This window comes from Rhopilema esculentum, chromosome 16 (assembly GCF_057945365.1).
Source record: "Rhopilema esculentum isolate cy_ngs chromosome 16, ASM5794536v1, whole genome shotgun sequence".
NCBI lineage: Eukaryota > Metazoa > Cnidaria > Scyphozoa > Rhizostomeae > Rhizostomatidae > Rhopilema > Rhopilema esculentum.
Window position 1 is genome coordinate 2,572,588 of NC_142830.1, and position 25,316 is coordinate 2,597,903.

General features: G+C 36.5%; 1 protein-coding gene across 2 annotated transcripts; it reads left to right on the top strand.

Annotated features, from left to right (window-relative positions):
• Positions 1–3,233: 3,233 nt before the first annotated feature.
• Positions 3,234–24,895, top strand: LOC135682054 (rho GTPase-activating protein 15). 2 transcript variants are annotated; one of them, XM_089113254.1, is made up of 18 exons: positions 3,234–4,168; positions 4,700–4,807; positions 5,728–5,901; positions 8,887–8,964; positions 9,645–9,725; positions 10,323–10,511; positions 13,405–13,488; positions 13,941–14,008; positions 14,644–14,725; positions 15,207–15,314; positions 16,057–16,158; positions 16,602–16,791; positions 17,640–17,753; positions 18,163–18,261; positions 20,398–20,475; positions 20,925–21,059; positions 22,706–22,811; positions 23,185–24,895. In XM_089113254.1, the coding sequence occupies exons 1-18, from the start codon at positions 3,704–3,706 to the stop codon at positions 23,366–23,368; spliced, it is 2,445 nt and encodes an 814-aa protein (XP_088969380.1). In that variant the 5' UTR covers positions 3,234–3,703; the 3' UTR covers positions 23,369–24,895. The 2 variants fall into 2 exon arrangements, with proteins under 2 accessions (XP_088969380.1, XP_088969381.1); XM_089113255.1 differs by lacking the exons at positions 3,234–4,168; positions 4,700–4,807; positions 5,728–5,901 and adding an exon at positions 5,914–6,681.
• Positions 24,896–25,316: the final 421 nt, after the last annotated feature.

Sequence of the window (25,316 nt, forward strand, 5' to 3'; positions counted from 1 at the left end):
ACATACCAGCAATTCATCACAATAGTCAGTCATCAACTAAACATGTTTAAGAAAACCTACGCTATTTCACTTAGGAAAGTTCTCTTAAAATACTGACAACCAGATAAAAATCCATTCGATGGTATTGAAAATTTAGGTATTCAAGATGTCACACCAGTATTTATGCAAATCAACTTTGTCATTTTTAATCAGTTTCGTTAATTTTTTGGACTTGAAATGTCACATTTAACGTTTCTTTCATAAAGATGGTACTCATATCTAGTATACCTGCGAAATTGATATAAACGAGAATCTTGTTCTTGAATGAGCAAAGAGTTCCACAATTTTTATTAGTGAAAAGTTTATAAAAAACATAACATATAGCTTTTTTAGGTATAATTTTATGAGGCTATTTTTACATTCAATGGTAGAAATGTTCATTCATTTCATTGGGATGCTCAAGAAAAGGTTCAGAAATCCTCACACAAAGCCTGTTATGATCGTTAGCGTAAAAGCGACCTTATACCTGTCTTATACCTGTAGAAAGGGGTCCATATTTCGAAGTGATTTAAAAAAAACTACTACGCACACAGACGTCCATGCATAGTGGTTGACAAGTTTTTACGGGTTCGACTCAAGCGTATGGAATATAAGCAAAATCATGAGTTTCACGCTATATGTCTTGATATAGACGCATCTGTCGTTATTTAAACCATAATGCAATACGGTTGCTTCTGATGTAACTTGAGGCTCAGCAGAAGATTTAGTATTCTTATAAAAAAGTGTATATTACTGCACTTTCGGTTTTTAATAGTTACTCTTTCTAGTGTAATAATGCTTAACAATTGATACTTTTAGATGCTAAAATCACTTATTTGTGGCCAAAAACCTTTCAAAATCTAGCAGATTCTAGGATTTTAGATTGGCATGTTTCCCTAAACAGTTTTAGCTTGCACTTTCTATCAATAAACCGGCCACCATCACGTCATTAGATTGCAGAAAGAACCAACTATTTTGAATATAATACTATATCACAGGCCTGCAATAGACTGCAGAAGCAAAGCAATGAAAATTGAATTATTGAACCTCAATTAAGAGATAACTCAATTTTGGCTCTGTTATTCTGGTTGGGATTTCTATACTTTGGCAGAAATTTGTGAAGGGAAGTAGAAATGGGGAGGGTATAGAGGATGCGGAGGGTTTGGTACATAGAATTAAACCCAGGGGTCAACTCTTATGTGTAACTAGACAGGGTCGTGCCATCCATATGGGTGGGTTGGAAGTCTTCAAAATCCCTAGCTATGGGTCTCAAAAATGCATTGATTCCCACAGAAATGAGTTAGCTCCACTGTCGAGAAACCTTAATCTTAATAATTTACACAAAATCCTTCCTTGCCAGAGCAATGTTTGCTACATAGTAACAGTTGATTTCTTCCATGCTACTAACAGTTGATTTCATAAAACTTAAAAAAGGGTTCTATTATCTCCAAATCTCTAAAAGTGAGTTATTTTGCTACGTAAATTATGGGCAAATTACTTACTTTTACCCCCCCCCCCCCCGCCCCTCATAGAATAAAAGCAAAAAAGTACTTTCAGACAGAAACTACCGAAAAATATCTAACTCAACTTGCATTGAAAGTTTTGAGTAGAAAAGTTAACGCAATCAAGCAGTTCCCCATTTTTATCTATAACTCTTTGTGATTGTAACTATCTTAAATATGATATGTGAGTGTTTTTATATATATATATATCGGTCATTCAGCCACGGTGACTGCTTGTGCTTCTGACTCTGACGACCTCGCTTCAACCTTCTTCTATGATAGTGATTTTTTAGACTGTACAAAATGAGCAGATTGGAATTCACAAAAAACTTTATGAAAGACTACTTTCTCCCAAAATCCAATAGCTATAAGTTATGGTATAACATCTATTAGCTTTTTGGGTCCAAAAATTCGGTTTCTCTTCCCAATAAAATAAAATCATTCAAAAAAGCAATTCAATCCGAAATTCTTATTAAAGATTGGTATTTCGAAAATCAATGCTCTTGTAACACTTGCAGTCAATAATTTCCATAAAACAATCTCTAATATTGCTTCATGTTTATATATATTAGTGTTCGCACTATTGATTAACTAACAGTAAAAAGGTATTTATTATTACTTATTAACATTTGCTTTAACATTTTCATTCGATACATAAAGCAGAAAAAGAGATCGATTTTTTATTTTGTTTTATTTTTCATTTTTTATAGCCTATTGAGCAAAACTAATTGGAGGCATTTACAGTTCGCAATATTTTCGACTGCCTATCGCAAGGAGGGGATTAGAAATTCTGACCAACTTAGGGCTTTAAATCGAGGCGTTGAAACTGCTGAAACGTTAGAAAGATTAGATATATTATCTTTGTTAGTTTGCAAGTCAATCGGTGTAAAGCGAGTTTTCTCTAGTGTTGTCAGCAAATCTAATAACAAAATATTTCGGTTTCCTAAAAGTTCTGTGTGATTAATTTTTGGTTGCCCCAACTTAATGTACTTTTTCTTCACTTCAATTCACTTCATTCAAAACCCACAGCTTAACAGAATACTTCCGCTTTCTCGTTCCCTTCTCCTCCTCGATGTTCAGAGCAGAGCAGGCTTCGAAGCTGCAGCTAGGAAAGCTACACATCGTCTGTCGACCTTAACAGGGAGCAAAATATGACACAAATTTTGATTGGGTCATGGTAACGCAACGTGCTTCGATTGTAGAATCGCATGTTTTATTAGATTGTTCACAGCAAGTTACTGCAAAGTGTTCTACCCGTGTACGATCAATGTTGATGTTCTTAGCCAAATATTACAAAAAAGCAATTTTGGCGCCCCCCTATCTCCAATTGCGCCCATATTCAGGGGGGCCATGGTGACGCCATTGGGAGGCAGAAGGATTGGCAATGACATCAGGGCTACTTTTTATCCAGTGCTACGTTGCTTCTGCTTCGACTGACTAACAACAAATCGTTTGAAGTTGTCCCTCCCCCCCCCCCCCCAAAAAAAAATAAAAAATTACCAAAATCCTTTTTCTATAATGAATAATCCCTTTTGTTCCTAAAATTCACATACAATGGCAACCCCTCGCCAGTAATTCTACCCTACGGTAATAGTTTCTAAACTAAAACCAATCCTGCGGCACTTAAAGCATTTAGTCAAAGTAAGAGGAATTGGTTTCAGTATGCAACGATTTTCACTACAAATTTTGGCCTGCAAAACCCATCACATCTGGAACTCGCCCCAGACTCCGAAACAAGACTGGCTTTAGCTGGAAGACGAACAACAGGAAGGGCAAAGAAAATCAACAATCAATGCCTGATGACTATTATTGATCGGTCCTTGATGCACTCAGACTTGATGCGGCTGTCCATATTTTGACGGATTCAATTTACATATTTGTTGATATATGGAATCAGTTTACGGGGTATAATGGTGCTTGTCGTGAAGTCACGGAGAGAAATGTGGTCTTGTTAAACGGAAAGCTTCTATTGAGTTACGTAGTTTCAACACCGAAGACCAGTTGTAAGATGAGTAGGCACAATTGATTCTGTGAATTCAACTAGATGATAACACCAAATGCACTGAAATTGAATGTTAACGATTGTTCACAAATACTAGTGCATATTTTGCATTCGAAACAGCGCTCGTTCGTATTGGCAAACCGCTACCAACTGCGGTGTAAACACCTAGTCCCCAGTCGTCATGATGGCCTCTGCCAACCATGTCATCGCAGAGTTTCCATATTCTTATACTGATGCGAATGGCTTAGAAGTTTCATTTGAAAAAGGTGAACAGTTTATCTTGCTAGTAAAAGCCACAGATGACTGGTGGAAGGTGCAAAGAATGTCACCATCAAATAAAGATAAGAGCAATATTATTTATGTTCCTGCTAATCATGTAAAGGAAGTAAAATCGGACTGTCCCGCATCTCCTGTCCAAGACATCGATTCTCGCCCTGGGAGCAGCCATGATTACATGAACCTTGATACTTTTCGCTCAATCATGTTTCGCAGTGATTCAACTACAGACTCTGAATACAGTTACTCAGACCAAGATACTGCCAGTAGCTTTGGCACATCTCCTAGGGTACTCAATGGTAGCTTTTCTCCAAAGCCATTATCACACACAGCAGAATTAAGAAAGAGTTTGAATTTAGAAGCTGTTCTGGTAATTTTTCTTTGTGTTATTTTATATAGTTATCCAATAATCACAGAAACATGATGTAACCCCAAGGTTGCCATTTGCCCAACAAGCACAAAATGTATCATATGTACCCAATGTATGCCAATTAATCGTGCAATTAGAATTGGAAAAATCCAAAAATTGAGGCTTTTATGAATCTGCATAACTCTAGCCTCCAAAATCTCCCTTCACATTACCTATATTTTTCTTAAAACTTCTATTGAAAGATGAATGTACTCTGACCAGCTACCTTAAACTGAGTAAAAATTGTTTTAAGTTATGGTTTGCCACTTTATAAAATTTTAGATTCAGATGCCAAACGTTTTTGTTTTTGGTCATAACTTAACAATTTAAAGTCAATTACCTATTTCACTGAATATAATAGCATATATGGATAAGGAAATTATCAAACTACTAACTTTATTGAAAGATTTTCAAAATTTTGTTCTTGTTGAAGCATTTTGTTCCTGTAAGTAATATTTTCCATATATCATAGTAGAAATATTTTTCATGCAGGGAGGAATGAAAATGAAACAAGAAGCCACAAAAGGGGATGGATCATTAGAGGAATCAAACCAGCCCTCATACAAAGAGTACGAGGAAGAATCTACAGTGGTTTTCAGGGTATGCCTTTTTCAATTGTATTTTCATACAATTCATTGATAAATCTGGTGGTAGCTATTGCTACTGCAGATACATGTAACAGTTGTCATGGGAAACATTAATGAATATGCAAGAAGGTGCTTTTAAAATGTCACTGATTAGTGTCTGGGTAGTTTTTCTTCTCCTGCTCAGATTAAAGAATTGGGGGGGGGGGGGGGAGGAGCACAATAGGTTAAATTTAGTTGACCACTGTATGCATATAGACCCTAATAGTTGTTAGTCTTGTTTGCTGATCTTTTCATAATATTTACCATGAATTTTGGCCTTAAAGCTAATGCTCTGGTAATTTTCAATGACAGCTTTTGCATTTTTTTTAATACAGTGGAGCCTCCATTAGCAAACACTCTGTAAACAGAAACTTTTCAACAACAGACAGATTTTTTGTCCCAAATGGTTATAATGTTTTTAAAAGAAACATATACCAGCAAACTATACTGGCCTGAACAATGTCTTTTTTATGGAGGCTTTGAGGAGGAATTTTCAGTTAGCAAATGAGAATCTGTAATGTATCAAGCTAGAAATTGACCTGAATGATTTTGTAGGATGCAGATTTAGGAAGGTGTTAGTCTGCACAGAATTCATTTAAGTCAAATTTGAGGATAGACAAGGCATTGTTTGTTCTAGGCAGGTATCTTGGTGTTACCCTATTATGGTCATTCAAACAAAGGTTGCTTATTTTCAATTTAGGAAAACCACAAAGTACCCATTAAAATATCAATAGCTCAGCAGTATGATTGGCATGCAATTAGATAATTTTCATCAAACCAATTTCTTTGAAACTTGAAAATTGGATATGACTTTGCAGAACTGTTCTCCTTCAACATATAATACATAGATTGTTATAGACGGTTTGCATCTGTTACAATTCTGTGCCTTCATAGACAAAGAGAGATGATTCTATTCCATTTACCAAACGATCTTCTACCCTACCTGCTGGTTGGCAAAAACTGACTGATAACCTCTCTGGAAGACAATATTATTACAATGAGGATACAAAGGAATCACAATGGAAGCTCCCAAGAGTCTCACTATACCTGGAGACTCCACAGAACAAGGTTTGTCTTTTTCACAGATATCCACATTAATGAGACTACCACATACTCTAAGATTTTTTGTAACATACTAAGTAAGAGGGAGGAGGGATTGCCCTTCCACTCCCTGCGACATTTTGTTGTCTGAAAATAAAAGCTAGAGCCCTCACCTAGGACCCTTTGCTATCTAGAAAGGGCTACCAAGTGTTTCTCCACTCCAGGTAAAGCATATTGAATTATTATTATCTTCAAAATAGCCATCTTTTCTTATCTTTTGTTGTCCTTGGCAGGATAGGGCTTTTAGTGAAGCAATTGTGTGCACAGTCTGACTGGATCGAATATCAGTGTCAGAAGAAGAACAATACTTCTATCACTGCCTATCCAGTACTACGCAATAATTGAAGTTAAAAAAAGTCTAGCAGCTGTTGTCAGAGATGCAGTCCCCCATTTCTACTTTTTTCTGTTGTCCCTAGATATCATTCAATCCCAGAGCTAAATTCCTCAAGAAGGGCAGGCCTGCACTTGCACAATCATGCATTTAAATTCCCTCTTGATACAGAACAAAACTTAATCTGCCAATCCAGATTTTTTCATTGTCTTGGAAACATCAAGTTATCCCAATAAAAACCACGAGATACAAAGCAAGGTGTCTGGTTTCATATTTAGTGACATTTGTTGGAACCAATATGAACTTCCTACTTTGTGTAATCAAGTTTGTCTATATGTGTCTATATGCTATTGCTATCTTAACAAAGTCCTTGTATTTACATGGAGTTGATGAAATGTCTGGATGTTATTTTACAGGTATACGTAGCGATTGGTTTTATTTCAATTCGTGCATTTTTGTTCCTTTGTTTTTCCGTAGCAAGCCTCATTTGTATTTCCGACTTTGTTTTCCTATCTGATTAACAGTTGACTTCTCGTGTTTTATGTTGTGCGGTATTCATCTTGATGCAAATTCGCGAGTCAAAGGACTTTATGCAATTCGGACTTACTTTGAATAGCATATTGTCATACGTTGTCAACTTAAATGTTGTCAAAACTTGTAAAAATTTCCTTTCTTGTGCATTCCTTTCTATATATCCTTACTTGTGCATCTGAATTGTTCATTAAATTTGACAATCAACCAACTGTGCACTGGTAACAAACCGTATGGTGATTCATTTTTGTGATCACCGACAGGTAAGATGAGTTTTAGGACCCCAGGATCTTTCTTTACATGAGTAGCATTGTAATGATAGTAATCAAACTATAGAAGATAGAATATGATACGTACGTTGCATGTGGTACTTAATTCAGAAAACGGTAATATAGTGGGCGAATAAATTTAGTACCAGAATCAAATAAATTAGTTTTGATAATCAAAAACACGATGTTTCAAGCTTGTACTCTTTGTCATGTACTGTTGGTCTTGATAACGATACATGCTTGAAACATCCTGTTTTTAACTATCAAAACTAATTTATTTGATTCTGGCATTCCATTTATTCGCTCACTTTGTTATCGTTTTAAAGAAGATAGACCCGTCCTAAGGACTTTAGGACGAAGTCCTGGGTAAGTCTGCTGATGCAAACGACTGAAATAAAGCTGGGTAGCCTGCTTATTTAACGACATGTTTCAGATGCCTGCACAAGCGAGAACTGCGTTCTCAACCAATGGCATTTCTAATCATTTTGTTAATGAACTTCATATTAAATAATTTTTACAGTTCAGATTTGAAAATGATTGGAAAATAGCGATTATTTTAAAACACGCCTAATCTTTTCCCTTGGCACTCCTTAAAGCATAAAAAATCAGGGTGTTGATCGGCAACTTTTAGATAGGAAATATATAAAACCAGTTGTGGACTGAAGTAAGCCATGGATGAAAAGGTTGCCCGATCAGTGCCGTTGGCCTATAAAGATATTACAAATTAAGTGCCAGGGTGAAAATGAACTGTTCTGTTTTTACAAAAGCAGGTTTTCATTTTTTGAAATGGATTCTAAAACTGCTAGATGGAACGCCGGCCCTGCCAGATCTTCATAGTTAGATAATATCTGAAGATAGATGTTCCAAATCCTTTCTTGATTTAAGTTCCTCAGTCTAATAATATAACTTCCAGGTTCGCAAAGGTTATAAAACTAGGTGTGGCTATGGCAGTAAGTGGCCTTGCCTTACACAGGCAAACAACGGTGTACTGAATATTGGCTTTTATATACAGCCTGAGTTTGAGTCAGCTTGTCAGGAAAATTTACTGAACTGATTAATTTTCGTCTAATTTGCGTTGTCAATATTTGAATCGCTGTTTCCAACAAGATACAACTTTGGCAACACTGCCAAAGAGCTTTTGTATACGTTTCGGTCTTGTGCAGTGTTGTCTCTCAGTTTTGTTATCTGTTTGGTAAATTTATGATTCGTTTTTGTCATGGTAGCCCTTAGGCCTCTTGTCTTATCGTTGTCTCTTGTGTACATTTTGTTATATCTTTTACTCGGGTCTGTTTGTGCCTCCTAGCTACAGCTAGCTCTATAAGCTTAAAAAAATCTGTTTGATATTTTATATACTAGCCTATGAAAACTTTGACTTTCATCCCAGTACAAGAATGCGAGGGAAAACGATATCTTGCAATTTTTTATTGGCACCAATGTATCAAGGTTTTATTGATATCAGTGGAGCAAAGACTAGCATTCAGGAAAATATTGTAACGAGAGCTAAACTGTTTACAGCAACATCCGGGTATCCAGACATTAGTCTTCATATTCTTAAAGAAGCTCTAATTTTCAGGCTGCTATATAAAGTATGTTGGAGTAATTCGTAAAACGGTACATTCAGGGGTGTAGTGCTAGGGGGCTGAGCCACCTCTTGTTAATGCCAAAAATTGGCAAATATGTACTATTGCTATTGCTTTTGTATCATTTGGTGCAAGAGTTCCCCTTCTTATTTTGATAGCACTACACCACTGGGTACGTTGCATCAGTGTAATTACTTTTTCTAGGATACTTTTTCAGTAATATTTGATACTTTCATTGCAGGATATACCTCCAGGTTGGACTACAGAGAAAGATGAATCAAACGAAGATGTTTTTGTTAACAGTGTCAGTGATGAAAAGGTATACCTGTAAAACTATCACTTGTTGTATCACAGTTTGTTAGATGATGTAAACATTTTCTCATTTTAGCCTAAATTTGTTTGTATTGAATTGGCATTATTTAATAATTTAAACAAAGTAGAGGGAGGAAGTGACCCCCCCCCCCCCCTTGTGAAGCTAAACTGCAAATTTGAATCAGACCATCAAAGTGCCCTTTTTAGAGGAGAAGACCAGGCAATCTTCAAGAAGTATGATATATGGAACTTGACTTGAAATAGATTATAAAAGTTTATCTTCTGTTTTTTATGTTGTTATGTTTTGTTCAAATTTACGAAAAATAATGACGCGTATTGATTTTGTCAGAAAATAAAAAAAAATTCGCCTCTCCTAAGAATTTTTAATTTACTCCACTAAAGCAAACAAGGTGTTTACGGATGAACTTAGATATCCTTTGTAGCCTGCAAGGTAGTTTCGTATTTCCCCCAGTTGCATTGAAAGAGAATTTATGTACGTTCCATAGCTACTTTAATGATATTTGAGTTTTGCCACGAACTTTGCCATATTAAGTTTTGCAATATTTGATTTTGCCATATTGAGCTTTGCGATATTGTATTTTGCTATCTTCTAACTTCTTTTCAGCCATTTGGAAAATAATTTAGAACTTCACTGATTTAAATTTTTTATATCATTTTAACACGTAGTGGAAGGCGTGCAAAACTGAAAATGGCAACACATACTATTATAAAGTGGGGGAAGACGTGACAGCATGGAAGCTTCCAGATGTGAGTGCAGAGTTCATCCTTCTTTTAATTGTTAAACATGTTTACTGACTGATGAACTGATGATTTACTGAATTCTCAATCCTGATTTGGTTTTGTCTTTTGGATTTGAAAAGCCCTTAGACACATACTACTGTTGATTGGTAGAACTATATATGTCAAAGAAGCAATTTAACAAATGATTCAACCGCCTAGTTGAATTTGCTTTCTTTATAACTTAATGATAACATAATTTTGACATAATGATAACATAATGATAACGAATTTTAGTACGTATCTTTCTTGGATCAAGTTGCTTGTCTTGTGACATTTTTCAGTTTTTTGTTCTAAAGCGCATTGCCTCCTGAACCACTTACAGCACGAAACAGCCCTGTTGCTTGACATCATCAACCAAGATCATGAGGGAAAACATTTTTAGATAAGAAACGATTGTAAGAATATTAATCCTGCAATTCCCATATGCACCTCGAAAACAAGACCATAAAAAACCAGACTCGTTAGAGGCGGCTCAACTTTTCCAAGGAGATTCTGTTGTACTTCAATCGATTCTGATAAATGATAAATCAAGGATATATTCATTTTTCACTTTTACTTTAACAGATTGAAGTAAAGGCACGCGGTCCAAGAAGAAGGTCCTTTGATGGCCTCGCCGACGACAAACTCAGCAGCAGGATGTCCAGTACCTTCCCTAGAAACTCAAAATGCAAGTCGGTTTTGTTTGATTTTCCCATCAGTAATGCTAAATCGCAAGAAGATATCAAAGTTCCTGCTCCCAAGCCCTCGGTAAAAGTAAGTTAACCTATCAATATTATATTTGCTGTTAATACGATCAATATATTGTATATGAGTCGCCTGTTAAATTCTTTTTAATGATTGCTTTTTCCACGATAGCTCTATGTACCACTAGATATATTAAAGTAATGGTTATCGCATACAACTAACATATGTGAAAGCACGAAATTCCTTTTTACAAATGTGAGTTAAAAAAATATTTACTCAGTTGCGGATCGAAATAGGCAAATCTACAATACAAGCGAATGACAACCATGTTTACCAAATCAGTGCCGCCTATTTTTAATTTTCACAAGATAACTTCTTGGGGTGGGGAACGCGGGTAGGCTCCACGCCAAGTTCGAAAGAATAGCTCGAAGCACAAAAATGTTCAAGCATAAAAATGTCAATCAAGATTGAGGTACTGGAAGTCAAACGTCGGGGGGTATCTCAATTACTATGCAGTTTCTTGACACCGCTTGCCAATAGAAAATATTGTTATTAGGTTCTACGGATGAAAATTTCAATTTCATTTTTCATTTCAAATTCCCAGCGATTTTAACTTAAAGCTAAATATTTTTACTTTACAAAATTGTAACACAACAAAAAACTAATTAATAAGTTGAACATGAATTCAAGAAGGCTTTTGAGCCATGTGCCCTTAGTGACGTATTCATTAACACAATAAAAATATTATATGGGTTTTGATATGAAATGACAACATGCTCCTTCTGTCTACATATTAGCAGTTTTCTTATTTTTACGTATACGGATTGTAAAACTGCTAGATGCAACGAGGGGATCTGCCAATTATCTGAAACATGGTGCATGTATAAATGTTGACACATAGTGTTGACACAATCTTGATTTCCTAGGTAATAGTTACCCAATGGCAGCATCACAAGTTTTAGGTGTTAGTTTTAAATATGCTAGACCTAGCAGGCTGTTCTTTTTTAAGTGGCTTTCGATCATAAAGAGCGAGAGGCAAAGACAATGCACTCAAAACATTTTGTGTACTTTTTTTACATTTAAAACTAGCTCTTTAACTAGTTACAAACGGTCGCTATAATACCATATATGTAAACACGTGAACAGAATGGTAACACGTCAGATGACATGTGATTATAAACACGTGTCCTATTAAACTTAGGGGGGAGGGGTTGTCTCTAGTGTTGAGCATGCGTCCTACGTTGTCAGAACCACACTGGCACGCATTTCTTTTCGATAGATGGAAGGGCTTGCCATGTAAAGAATACAAGAGTAGGCTGCAAAGAAACGTTTTGTAATTATTGAAAAACTTTTTTCGTTAGCGTATAATGAAATAACATCCTTTGGATAGCCGTTGGCTAGAAAAATATTTTCAATTGATCTAGTCTTGAATCGATTTTAGACTTAAAAGAAATTATGAATGCCCTGGCTATTGATGTTTTGGTTATGTTTACTTTTCGCTGTTTTAGACCATTGAAGTAGTTTTACGATTTGCAATATTAAGAAATCCAGTGCCAGACTTTTCAATGAAAACATCGAGATATCTTGTTTTCTTCCTTATCAAAAGAGGATTGAAGGGATGGATGAAGGCTATTAAGGCCGTTTAGAAAATTATCACACTCAGCCTGTGTTTTGAATATAATATGTGTCATCAACATTTCAGAAATAGATACCTGGATTTTGGTCGCAGTCGAACAAACGATCTTCATGAAAGCCAACAAATTTAATTTGTTTGCGAAAACCGACCCCAAAGGGATACCCATAGCAACACCAATCTTTTTTCGGTACCTTTCATGGTTAAAAATAAAAACAACCGAACGAGTCACAGTCTCTTGTCAGTTCAATGAAAATCTCCTCTGGGAATGGAGGGCACTTGATTTCGCCCCTGCTCAAAGCATCGGCATCTTTCTTAATGGTCTGGCATGAAGGGACGGTCATGAAAAAACATATCTAAAAACATGAAAGGTGTTTTTCTGTCACTTTTGGGATTCTGCATGTACTCGTTAATCCAATGTCTTTAAAAGCTGGGTCCAAAATTTCAAAAAGGCACCTAGCCAATTCGAGATGTGGTGAGAAAATCATATACAAGACGAGTCTTTTAGGAGCCTATAAACTTGCGGTCACTCTGAGCCCGTGAGTCTTATCCGATCGTCAATTGCTGTTGTCAACATTTTAAACTAAAGCAGTGTTTAAACTACAACTTTTAACTTAGGTTGAACCTGGGTTAGAAATTTTTAGTGTGAATGCAAACCTTAATTGAACCAAAGCAAAGTATTTTGGCAGACCAGGAGGGAAATCCCTGCCTTGAAAATTTCATTCCCCATAACAAATTCTCATCACTGTCCCCGTTTTTTTCAAAGTAGTAAATGTGCGCCATTCACAACTTTGCGTTAACAGTACCCAATTTTGTTTCGACACTACCCAATTTTACGAATTTTTCTTTTTCAAGGAGAATTTTCTCCATTTTCTGGATGTAGCCTGTCTCCAATTATGAGTTTCAATGCCAGTGCGACCCTGGCTATAGAGGACACACAATGAAAGATTTTGGATGATTCCTGCTAGTAGCTTTCGAATAGTAGTAATATTTTCTAAAGGTATGCACCGTTGATCGACCTTTTTCGATCCAAAACTAGGTATATATTCCATAGCTTAACATTTTCGATAACTATTCTGACGTTTTTATTCTCTGAAGCGTCAGTATAAAAGCTTTCTCGGTACATTTCAAAATATTTCTTTTAATTTTGCTTGCTCCAAAGTATTCGGCCAAGGGCACTTTTACATTTTCAACTCGTTTGTTTTTCTACCCACTGTGCAAATTACTGAACCACCCCTAAACCAGAATGAAGGTTTTTTTATTTTGTTTTCTTCAACTTAAGATTCTCCTTTACTCACATTTGCAAATGCTTCAATCATGTTTTTTTAGCTGCACAGACGATCGCAATCTGCGTCCATGTTGCTAGAGGATGATGATATACCAAGCGTTAGAGTCTCGATGGTCAATGGAAAGGTATTTAAGTGATTTTCTTATTCATCCTATCAAATTTTTCATAGTATACTGTTGTAGGATAGAACCTAGCCTAGAGCTTCTTATCATCATGACCCACCATTTTCAATCATCAATCAACATAGACATCTTAATCAAAAATCAAGATCATTTATCATGATAATGATTATGATCATTCATCAATCATCATCATCAACGTAATCAATATCACAATCGTCGATCATAGTATTTCATTCACAATGATTTATAGCACTTCGAATAGTCCCGTTTTATAATCCGTGTAATCAACACAATTTCATACATATTTTTTACAATTCTTTTATCGCTAGAATTATTTGAATTGAAAGTCATAATCATAAACTAGTCTTAATGATAATACATGGTTGGCTAAATGCTAATCATGGTTGAAATTATGATTGATCGTCTAATAACTCTCTCTTTCTAACCAATTACAGGCTGTGAAGATTCCAGATGTCGAGGGCTACTTGGCACGTAAGAAATTAGTTGAAGGTGGCAAATCAAAGTACGTTTTTGGATTTAGAAGTTTGAGCTTTAATTGGATATTCCGTTCATTTCTAAGTAAAAACTAGGACCTTTGCCAAACAATTGAATAAAAGCTTTTCTTTTATAACATAAATTTTACAGTAGGCCTTTCCAATAGTTACAGAATCGTTTTAGTGGGGAAGAATTTTTCTCTCTTACGAACAAATTGCCAAAACTGCAGAATGAAATGATAGCTAGCTCTAAGTATTTACTCTTGTTATATAAGATAGCTCGCTCTATCTATAGCTGTAAGGATGGGGAAACTTCATGGGAATTTTTAACGCTTCAGAAAATTATAAGACCATATTTTCTGACTCAAAATGTAGAGTAGAGCGACGAGCCTTTGACGCAGGAAAAGGAATTTTAGCTTCCAACCTTTAAAAAATTTGTGGGTATTTACCTTTTTAGTATAAGTCTCGGCATATTTGAGTCCCCAGCCCGTGAATGTCAAGATGGTAACTCTTACTGATTTATCCACCATCCACTCGTTACTGTTTTGTAACAACTACATTCTGATTTTACCACCGTCTTACCATTTGAGTCCTCCCAACATATTTGTTGCTCTCAATTTTGTCATGTTGCTCGCGAACTCAAATTTGCACCACTACTCTTTAGGAAAGGCCATTGGGAGCAAGTGTACGTCTGCAAATATGAAAACATCCTCGTTTTCTACAAAGACAAAAAGTCTTCAATACCGGTAAATCCTGCATACCGTTTTACGATTCATTTACTGTCACAGCTTCGTTTTTAGAAAACTTCAAAACCCACTTGTTTTTCAGGTACTTTTTTGCTTTTTCGAACTATTTTTACAGATTTACAAATTACCTGCCAAATAGCTTTAAATCAATTGAAGAAAGTATGTTTGCAAATTCATTTGCCTCTAACTCAACCATCATTTTGTTATGAAAGCTGCTATGATTATTTGAATAGTTAACGCATGTCTCTTGTGCACTTTTAAGATAGATATTCAGTGAAAACGGGGTCCAAAATTTTAAAATGCGTGCAATAGGCAATAATAGAAAACGCAATGGTCTATCTTTCTTTGTGTTTTATCGATGTTAATTCATATCGCTGGTTTATTGCACCCTTATCTTTTGTTTCTTGAAAAGAGAGATATTAATATAAATCAGTTGTCATTGTCTTAATGCATGGTGTTCTTCTCGTTTGATCACAATTAGAAACCAGATTTCCCGGATGGAAAGCCAGAGAGCAGTATTGATTTGCGTGGCGCGGTCCTTCAGGCGCCTAGCATCGATAAGACCAAAGGAAAAAAGAATGTGTTTCAGGTTCGTAAGCTTGTGTCCAGTTGTTTTTGCTTCATCGAATGATGCTAAAGTGGCTTAAACCATCTGTCTGAGTAATATCACGCCTATTTATTGGTCAATTGTTGATTGACATATAGCTTGAGACCCTGTTTACACGTTGAAAATGGGACCGAACCAGTTTAGGATCGATCTGGTTTGGGATTTCGCAGATGTTTGCACAGGATCGATCCCAAAATATAGTTTGGGATCCCCGCCTGGATCGATCTCGTGTAAACGGGGTCTAAGCCACTTGAGTATCTAATCAGTTATCCTCCTATTTCCATTCGGGTTAAGGAACCACATCCTGGTATATTGATAACCGATGCTCGGATTCTAAGCCTTACTCACTCTCTAAAATGGTCACTTCTTCGTGTCCAGAAACCGGTCACACTGTTGTTGAGATCAGTAGGTCGCTTGTGTGAACTTTCAAAGATAATCGGAAGATGTTTCTTGGGTGTCTAAAAAACTTGAAAGTCCATTTTTTTCAATAGTAAAAGAGCTGTATATAACCAAGGACCAATTTGTGATGTAATGTTGCGATCGCTACTTCAATTCACGTTGATTCATTTTAAGCGGGAACTTTTTTCGATTTGATATTCCAAGTTCTATTTAGTTTCTCTTCAGGTATGTAAACTGTGGGAGTTATTTGGCAGAATACCATTGTATCCTGCTCGCCTGGTGATGAAAAACGTCGACAAATAGCTTTATTGTTGTTTTTTAACAGATAAGTACTTACAATAATTCAACGGTAATGATGCTCATGGCCGATACTCCGACTGCAATGGGAAACTGGCTCACGCCAATGCAGTTAACGATAAAAGATCTTGTAAGTTGTCAGATTCAACGTATTCTTATTGAATATTTTTGCTGGCTACTTGTCTTAAATTCGTTGTTCCTATTGATTTTGAATTCCGAGGTCTCAATTTTGTGTTAAAAGGAAAGCAGAAGTCGCAATTCCCTTTTTGTTTATCTTTACTCGTGGTTGTCTTTTGAATTATGATCGTAGTATTTCAAACAAAGCCGAGCTGTTGTATGAAAGTGAGCCTTTATTGTTGTGGTAAATAAATCTTGCACAGTCTGCTTGTAAATTCATCACATGCCAATTTTAAATTTGTAGATCATCGTCTATTTTAATTGATTCAATACTCCAAGCCTTAGCAATTTAAAAGCAGTTTTACTGATACAAGCTCTAATTTTTTCACAACGATTTTTGGAAAACAATCTTTTTTTGCATGGTGAAAGTGACTTTCTCTCTCTCTTTTTCATCAGGAGGAGCAAACACCTTTACCAACGGTGCCGCCACCGATCATTACAGATGGCGGCAAAAAACTGGCTGTTAATACCAGTAGCTCTGTAAGTGGACCCTTGTCGCCGACAACACCAACAATGCAGCGTAATAATAAGGTGGATAAAGCAGACAAGCCTTTTAAAGGAATTGGTCGCAGATTATCTAAAAGACGTAAGTTTTCTTGTTTATCATACTATAATCCCTACTGACCAGCTCATTGAAGCAAATCGAAGATAATTTTGTCTCTATATTTTTTCCTGCGGTTAAGTCCTGGCACAAGTCACAGACAACGATCGTTCTCTGCAAACGGCCTCCCTCTATTGATTTTTACTGTAGCTTGTCCGATTTTATTAGGCAATGATAGAATGATATCAAATCTGCATAATGACATGCCTTCATTTTTCTACCATACTATCAGCTTTTTAGAAACATTTTTAAATCCATACATAACCCAATATATTATTTTCTATGCACCACTATCCAACAGTAAATCAATAATGCAACTAGCAGTTTCTTTCAATGGGATTTTAGTTAATAGGTTGGATACATAAAAGCGTACTATTATGGGGAAATTTCTAGATTTATAATTAGACATATCCTTAGCAAATCAAAATATGCTTTAAGTCTAGAAATGTGTACACCCATCACTATGGTAAGTTTTGATGTAACCAGCTTATTCATTATTGACAAGGTGCTCTGACTTTCGATTGCTTTATTGCGACATTCTTTATGTGAAAAAAGCAAAGAAGGCAAGAAAGCCTGTAAGTCAGGCGGAAGATCAAACCTATAATTAATGCTTTAGTGCCTGAAAATATATGGTAAGAGGCTCTTCTTAGCTGGATGGGGGGAAGGGACGTTGTAAGTAAGGGAGAAATGCTGATTTGATGAGGAGAAAGCAGCTGATTTTATCCATGTACTGAGAATAGTCTTTGTTCACGAAATAAAAGAATATTTTTGAACTTGCTAGCTCGTTACCTAATGTCCATAGAGTTATAGTGGCTCCTTTTTATCTCCAACAGCAAGCAATGTAAATGAAGATGAGGTAAACAAATCAAAGATAAGAGACAAGTTGAAAAAGTTTCTACCCAAACGACCAACGTATTATGAATTAGAGAAAAAAGGAATTATCAAGCGTAAGTTTATGTTCAGTTTTCACTGACATGGCAATGTCTTCTGTAGATGTGGGTATGATGTAGTATAAGAATTGAAATTTAGATGAGGAATGAAGCTGTAAGTGAGGGAACCAGATTTTCATGGTACGAATTTCAATCCCTTTTTTAAAATATTTCTGACAATTTTTTTCGATATGAAGTTTATTTTGCCTATGATGAACAGTTCCTAAAGCATTGTATGATTTGAATTTGCATTCTGTCTTGATGTCTTTTGGATAAGGACATGTTGCTGGTTGTCTAAAATAAGGAAAAACATTTCAAGTAAGTTTAAGGACTGACAGGAACTGGTTGCTTTCATAACAGGTTTTTTGGTGTTCTGAGAAGTATTTTGTTGCTCTTAATTCTAAGTCCTTGGTTTTTTTTCTTGCAGAAGAAATATATGGATGCCATCTTGATGTACTTTGTAAGCGTGACAATTCGACTGTTCCAAAATTTGTTGTAAAATGCATCGATGAGATTGAGAAACGAGGCAAGTTGAAAAGTTTTAGTAATCAAAACCCGGGTTGAGATTTAGTTGATGTTTTGGAGAATTTGAGTTTCGTTTACACGAGATTTTCAACTGGTAACGACTTTAGACTCAGTTCACTCTCTGACCCCGTTTACACTGTGCCGGATAAAATTTATTCGCATAAAACTTGTTCGGATTGATTTGCGTTTACACTGTGCCGCACAATTTTTGTCCACTTTGCCCTCCCGTTTACACTGTGCCGGATAACTGCAGTGACATGTCCTAAATCGTGCGCAGAACGCCTAAAGGCTGGTTTCCATATAACCGTAACTGCCGTTAGACTGCCGCCGGCATCTAGCTTCCATCCACAGCTGCCATGTTTACGGTACCGCCGGCAGTGAAAAGTTTAATGGAAACACTTTCCAGCTGCCATGCCGTTGGTACCGTAACTGCCGCTAGAAAGTTGAGCAATGTTCAACTTTTGCCGGCAGTTGCTGTAGCTTTACGGTACAGCCGGCAGTGAAAAGTTTAATGGAAACACTTGCTAGCGGTACCGGCGATCATTTAATGATTTTCTAACGTCATGTGATATTGTCTCTCCCAATCAAAATTGCTACTTGTTGGCGCCATTGTTTACTCACAAACACATCAAATTAAACATGGCGACTTGCAGCGAACCCAAGTCCAAATAACAAGTCCAGCAAAAGCTACAAAATTCCCAAACAAAAGAGGAATGCCTGGATAGAAATAAGTAAAACATTGGGAATCGGTGTTGAAGAGGCCCATACACGGTACAAAAGCATCAGAACGAACTTTTCAAAATACGTTAAACGAATTAAATGCACTCGCTCCGGCGAAGGAAGGAGCGACTTGCCTGAAATAAAAGAAGACTATGAGCATTTGATCTTTTTCGTCTTAGTCTCGTATAGTTGTACATGGGTAAAACCAGCTGGCAGTGCAAAAGAAATCAGCCATCTTAGATAAAGGTGCATGGGATCGCAAGCTTTACGGCAGTTACGGTTATATGGAAACTAGCTCTTACGGGCCCTTACGGTGCCGCCGACATGGCAGCTGGAAAGTTGTTCCATTTAACTTTTCACTGCCGGCGGTACCGTAAACATGGCAGCTGTGGATGGAAGCTAGATGCCGGCGGCAGTCTAACGGCAGTTACGGTTATATGGAAACCAGCCTTCAAATGAAGTCTTCTCTGGGCAACAAAATAATAACAAAATTCCCACCAACGTAAAAAGATTTTTCATTCTCTCTGCAGCATCAACTTGTTCTCTTTTAGACCAAATCCAAAGATATTGTCAATACAAATTAGGCCTAGTTTGTTTTAATAGTTTGTTCTTGAAACAAAATGACACTGAACTAGCAACGAAAGTAGGGAAAGCTGACAAGGATGCCAATTTTACGTGGACTGGCAAGGTACTACACTTTTAAAACGAGTATATATCGACAACAAGGCAGCCAAGATGGCGAAAGGTCTTGATTAGGAGACAGTGAAAACTAAATTGGATGAAATAGCCATTCGCTTTTGAGCAAGATACGATGTGGATAAAATTTATCCAGATAGACTATCCAGATATATTGCGTTTACACTGTACCACATAGCTATCCTAACTTATTTAATCCACTTTCCTAGATGAACTAATTTTGTTCGGATAGCCGCTTTCAAACTCGTGCCGATAGCGTGGGTCTAGTGTAAACGCGACGCCTATCTGAACTAATTTTGATGTGGATAAAATTTATCCGGCACAGTGAAAGCGGGGTCTCTGACTCAGGATGGTTCTTGTATCTTTGTTTAAACAATGTGCATCGTTACCCGGTGGGTGAAAGTGGCCGTTAACATAATTTACCCTGTTGTCAAACATCAAGCCAGATTGATTGTGTCAACTATTGTACCAGAAGAAAAAAGACTTTTAGCGATCATAAACTGAACTTTGGTTGAGATTTTAGTCATTTCTGTATTAAAAGTGATTTAGAAATTAGAAATATTATTGCCGTGGCTGCAGGTTTAACACGTTGTGTGTCTCTATTTTTGCTATTTATTTTTTACTTTCTCGTCTTTGTTGAGTAATTGTAATCTATGGTTTCTTACTATAACAAACCCTTATCGTTTTGAGATCCCTCCAAAACTTTTCAATTTTCTAATAGGTTTGCACGTTAGGGGTATCTACAGAGAGTGTGGCAATGCTTCGTTGATGCACAAACTGCGAATTTCTACTGATCAAGGTATTTTTCTTGTTGAGGAACAGAGAAACTCGAAGAAGAGAAGCTCTTTCTCTTTATCTTCTATTTTGTTTGGCTTTGCAAGTGCATTTACTACATTTCTTTTCAGAATATGTTCCCTTCAAAAAACTTTCTATATGCACGATGTGATTGATTTCACCTTAGCAAGTGCTGTTCACATGTGGCATTTTTAATTCCGATCAAGGTTGTACTGTACTACCATTCATATTTCAAATTGACAGTAAGATACTCAAGGTCTATGCTTCTTCGTCAACATTCAATTGAGAATATTTACTTTTCCAGTTGAAAGTATCTTAAATTATTTAATCTTTGACAGCATTGTCCATCATTTTGTGAATTCTATATCTACTATAATTTGAGAATTCAAAAGGCTTTAGGAATAATGAGAGTGATTTTGCGACTCCCGAGCAATGAATTTCTCTTGATTTCAGGTGAGCACATAGACTTCGAAGACAAACAATGGGCGGATATACACGTGATTGCAGGTGCATTGAAATGGTACTTTCGTGAGCTGCCAGAGCCTTTGATCCCCGCTGATGTCTTTGATGACTTTATCGAAGGAATAAGTGAGTGTTTTACTTGGATTTGCTTTTTTAGCAAACAACTTCTGATGTGAATGGGAATTTCAAATATATGGAGCTAAATATCGCGAAGAGATCGCAAAAAGCACCTAGAGGGTCTTGTGCGTTAAGCATAATACGAGTTTTGTATATAGCCTAGGATACCGTATTTCCTCTAAAGAACGCCGCGGCGTTTATTACAAAATCAAACTTTTTTGTGCGTAGTTTAAAAGAGGATGGCATTCATAAGAAGGCGGTTTTTAATGACAAGAAAAGTGCGATAACAAAGATAGATACAGACTTTAAACAATGTTTTCAAGTTTAAACTTGTAATGAAAAATTTGTGAAAAATATTCACAAAAGACGTGTTCACGTTATGAAAGAGTCGAGAAAAGTCAGTGTCACTGTCTCTGTCAGAGTCGTTGTCTATGAAAACTTTTATGACTTTCGAGTAGGAAGCATATAAACTTTTCGTCATTTCTTGTTTGAGCTGTTTTCTGATGAACGCCGCTTTTAAAGATGCGGTGTTAAAAAGAGGGCAGCGTTTATTACAAATGATTGGATAAAAGTGCGGCGTGCAATTGAGGACGGTGTTTATCAGAATGCGACGTTCATTAGAGGAAATACAGTCGCCATTGTAGGAAGATAAACACAAGAACATAAACCCCCCCTCCCCCCCTCCAAAGATATTTCTCAGCAAAATTGTCGTGGAATACTGATGATTGCGTTTATCGCTTTTGTTTTCTCAAATGTTGTTATTTTTACAGTGTTTCGTTTAGGATGCCAAAGCGAGTCTTAGACTCATTTTCCCCAAACATTTTCCCCAAACATGCAGTAAAATTCTAGCTCTTTTTCGTGCCCCTTTCCTTCAGAGTAGACAGAGAATTTGATCTTGTTTCGAAAATGTCATTTGCCCCCCTTTTTGAAAATTGCGATTGTTTCCCATTGAATTTTTATGTAGGCTTTCAGGAAATGAAAAATTATAAACCTTATGGCGATCAGTGACATAAAATGGGTAGCTGAACTTTCCCTAGAACAAAGCATCGTCAACCTTTTAACAAATTTTAGCTTGGCAAATGATGTAACACTGTTATTTGGAAAACTAGCTGGTAGGCAAAAAATATTGTCATTGGATTTATAATCGCGGCCTCTGTTTGAGAGAGAGTCCTGTTGAACAGGAATGAATCTATCTCGCAGTATTTTTGTTAGGTGTTGATTTATTTCAGGTAGCTGTAAGTACATTTTGGTTTGCTTTGCGCGGTTTGCTTTGGTTTGCTTTGCGCGATCACGCGGGCCAAATGGTCTATTATATTTATGGAGTATTATTCAATTCAAGCGATGTGTATTTAAGAATAAGAATAAGAATGATATCTAAATGCTACGACTTTGAAATAACTTTACCCTCTTCTCATTGGGACAACAAGCTTTTCAGATTCATACTGCAGCTACTCGCAACGGGCGAATAACCTTCTATATGATCACGTGATCTTCTTAGCCTGCATTTTCCACTGTAGCAGAATGGCGCGTATTCATATTTACCAATATTTAGTCCTCGTGTGTTGTATTCTCTCTCTCTCTCGTGTGTTGTTATCCTCTGCCCTAATAGCTATTCATTCTCACCTGAGGATAATTTCATATGCACTTTTTATCAGAGAATCCTTCAATTCATGAGCGAAGACGAAAATTCAAAACTTTAATCGACGCATTGCCAAGCTATAATTACGACACGCTGAAATTACTGCTGCAGCATTTGCTAAAGTGAGTCTTGTCTATCTTGTTTATATGTGTTTTTATCTTGTACGTCAATGCATTTATTATTCACTTTTATATTCAATAACTCGTGCATAGATTTTTCTTTTGCTAATTCAAAAGCTTGAAGCTTATCCATAAACTGTTCTTCTTTATAGTATGATTCTACTCTAGTTACTCTAAGACAGTTGGTTCTTATAAAATGACAGCGATTTTTGCCAATGGGAATGTGAATATCCGGAAGGAGATGATTTTCCAGAATCACATTTCGCAAAGCTAGTATAGACATATTGGACAGATTTCGCATGTCATTGTTTCCTTGTAACTTGTATGCAAGCATCATTGAAATGTTTATTACAACTCGTGCTTTTTTCTCCGACAGGGTTACCGAATTTAGTTCAGAAAACAAAATGGAAAAACATAACTGTAGTATCGTGTTTGGGCCTACCTTACTCCGACCAGAAGAAGAAGAAAGCCAGTTGAATATTGCCTTAAACACAGTGTACCAGAATCAAATCGTTAATTTCTTGTTATCGGAGTATGCAGAATTATTTTCATCTGCATAAAATGTAGTCATTTATTCATGGATAGCAATATATTGTGGGACTATTTGCCAAATTGTGTAGAACGCATGCCTTTCGTATATTTCTTGAATGCCGTTCCATATCAGAAATGTAAAGTGTGGTATGCAGCAGTGGCGTACCCAAGGGGGGAATAGGGGGGTCCGGACCCCCCCCCACTTTTTAAAATATGGTCCTCGAGATTTGTCCAAAAACGATGTAAAACCCATTGTGGGGGGGGGGGTAGTATACTGTATGCTTGTGTCAATAGCAGTTGTAAAATACTTTGCTATTTACCATAGCTGAAATGAATCAAATAACGGGGGAAAATTTTGCAAAAAGGGTGTTTCCCCGCATTTGCGAGTGTTTGAAGGGCGTGGTCAAAAAAATTGGGACTAGGCCCCAGACCCCCCACTGCTGCAGCCCTGGGTACGCCACTGGTATGCAGGTTCGTTTTTGACAGCATTTTCTGGTTTTGCTGAATTATACAATCTGCTGCCACACTTTTAGAAGCAATTTTAAGGAATAGTGTCTAGTCATATTCATATGGAACCATTTTCTATATAAAGTTAGATGTTATTACACGAGACATAAGGGAAGGATAATTTAAGTAGTTAAAGTTTCAATAATTTAATCTGTTTTAGTTTAACCCTACAGTTGCCACTGTTTGCATGCTTTGACTCCTATCATTGAAATTTGGCCTAAAGTAGTTGTGATTTTTTGAAACCGTTTTTTACTAGTGGGGCAATCCTTAAAAGGTTTCCCGTCTGAAGATTAGTCTTCACATATAGACTCGATAGCACGTGTGGGCGCTTGCAGGTTGATACGAATAATGAACGAGGCCAAATTTTCCTTCAGTATATGGCAAGATTCAAGTAGCTCGACTTCTGAATTTTGAATACCATTTTAAGGCTAGAAACTCCCTTTCAACCTATTGTGATCACGATTTTAACATTTAGAGTGAAATTTAAGTTTGGTGATTATAAAATAAGTTAACAAAAATCTTTCCAGAGAATCAACTTTCTGCCTCGGTGATGTAATAGATTACGCTTTCACCTCTTAAAGCAGCAGGCATACATGTTATGGCTTGAGCCTTGTCGCCGTCAAATATTGGATAGAAATTTAAAATGAAATTGAGTTAGAGAGAAGGAAGGCCTATCTAAGACTCAGTTGGGGCCTTTCCCACACAACCACAAGTGTCCGTAGAAGTTTGAGCCGTTTTTACTGGACCAAATCAAGAAGTCTGTTGCTAGAAAAAGTCTGGTGGTAACTTTATGCTCAAAATGGCATTTCAGCTGTTTAATAGTTGTTTATATTTTAATGTATGTAGATTTAGTAGTGGTGGAAAGAGTAAATGAATGTAAATTTCAATATTGGACTGATTTGAACGATTATTTTGATGTACAACGTCACGCTACTAAAATATCATTTCTCCCAAAACGATTCGTAATGTTTGTAACACGACCTGCTTAAAACACTTGCTTTTCCCTGTCATTTCCTAAATTATTATTTTATTAACCACTTCCATGTTGCCACTCGATTATTTTTCAGGAGAAACTTTGTCTATTCTTTCTTGAGCCATGCCTCGTGAACCCATGCTGTCATACGAAACTCTGCCTTTCCATCTCTTCCGATTTTTTCTAAATGCTATAGTTTGGATGTATTTAAAAAAGTAAGGGACCAAGTTGCATTTAAAAATCGACTTGTTTCGAAATAAAATACCGGTTTTGTACGTCTAACTACCCTAGAATAACAGCATAATTTACCTTGTATTTCAATGTAGTTTTTGTAAACATTTCTTTCTACTCAAACACTTCCACCCACTCAAACATATCCTCCCATTCAAACGCTCTCTCTTACTCAAAAATTCCCTCCCAGGTTTAATAACGAAGCTGAAATGTTATTTTATCGTTTGTTGAGATTGCGAGAACATTTTCTAGCCATAACAGGGATG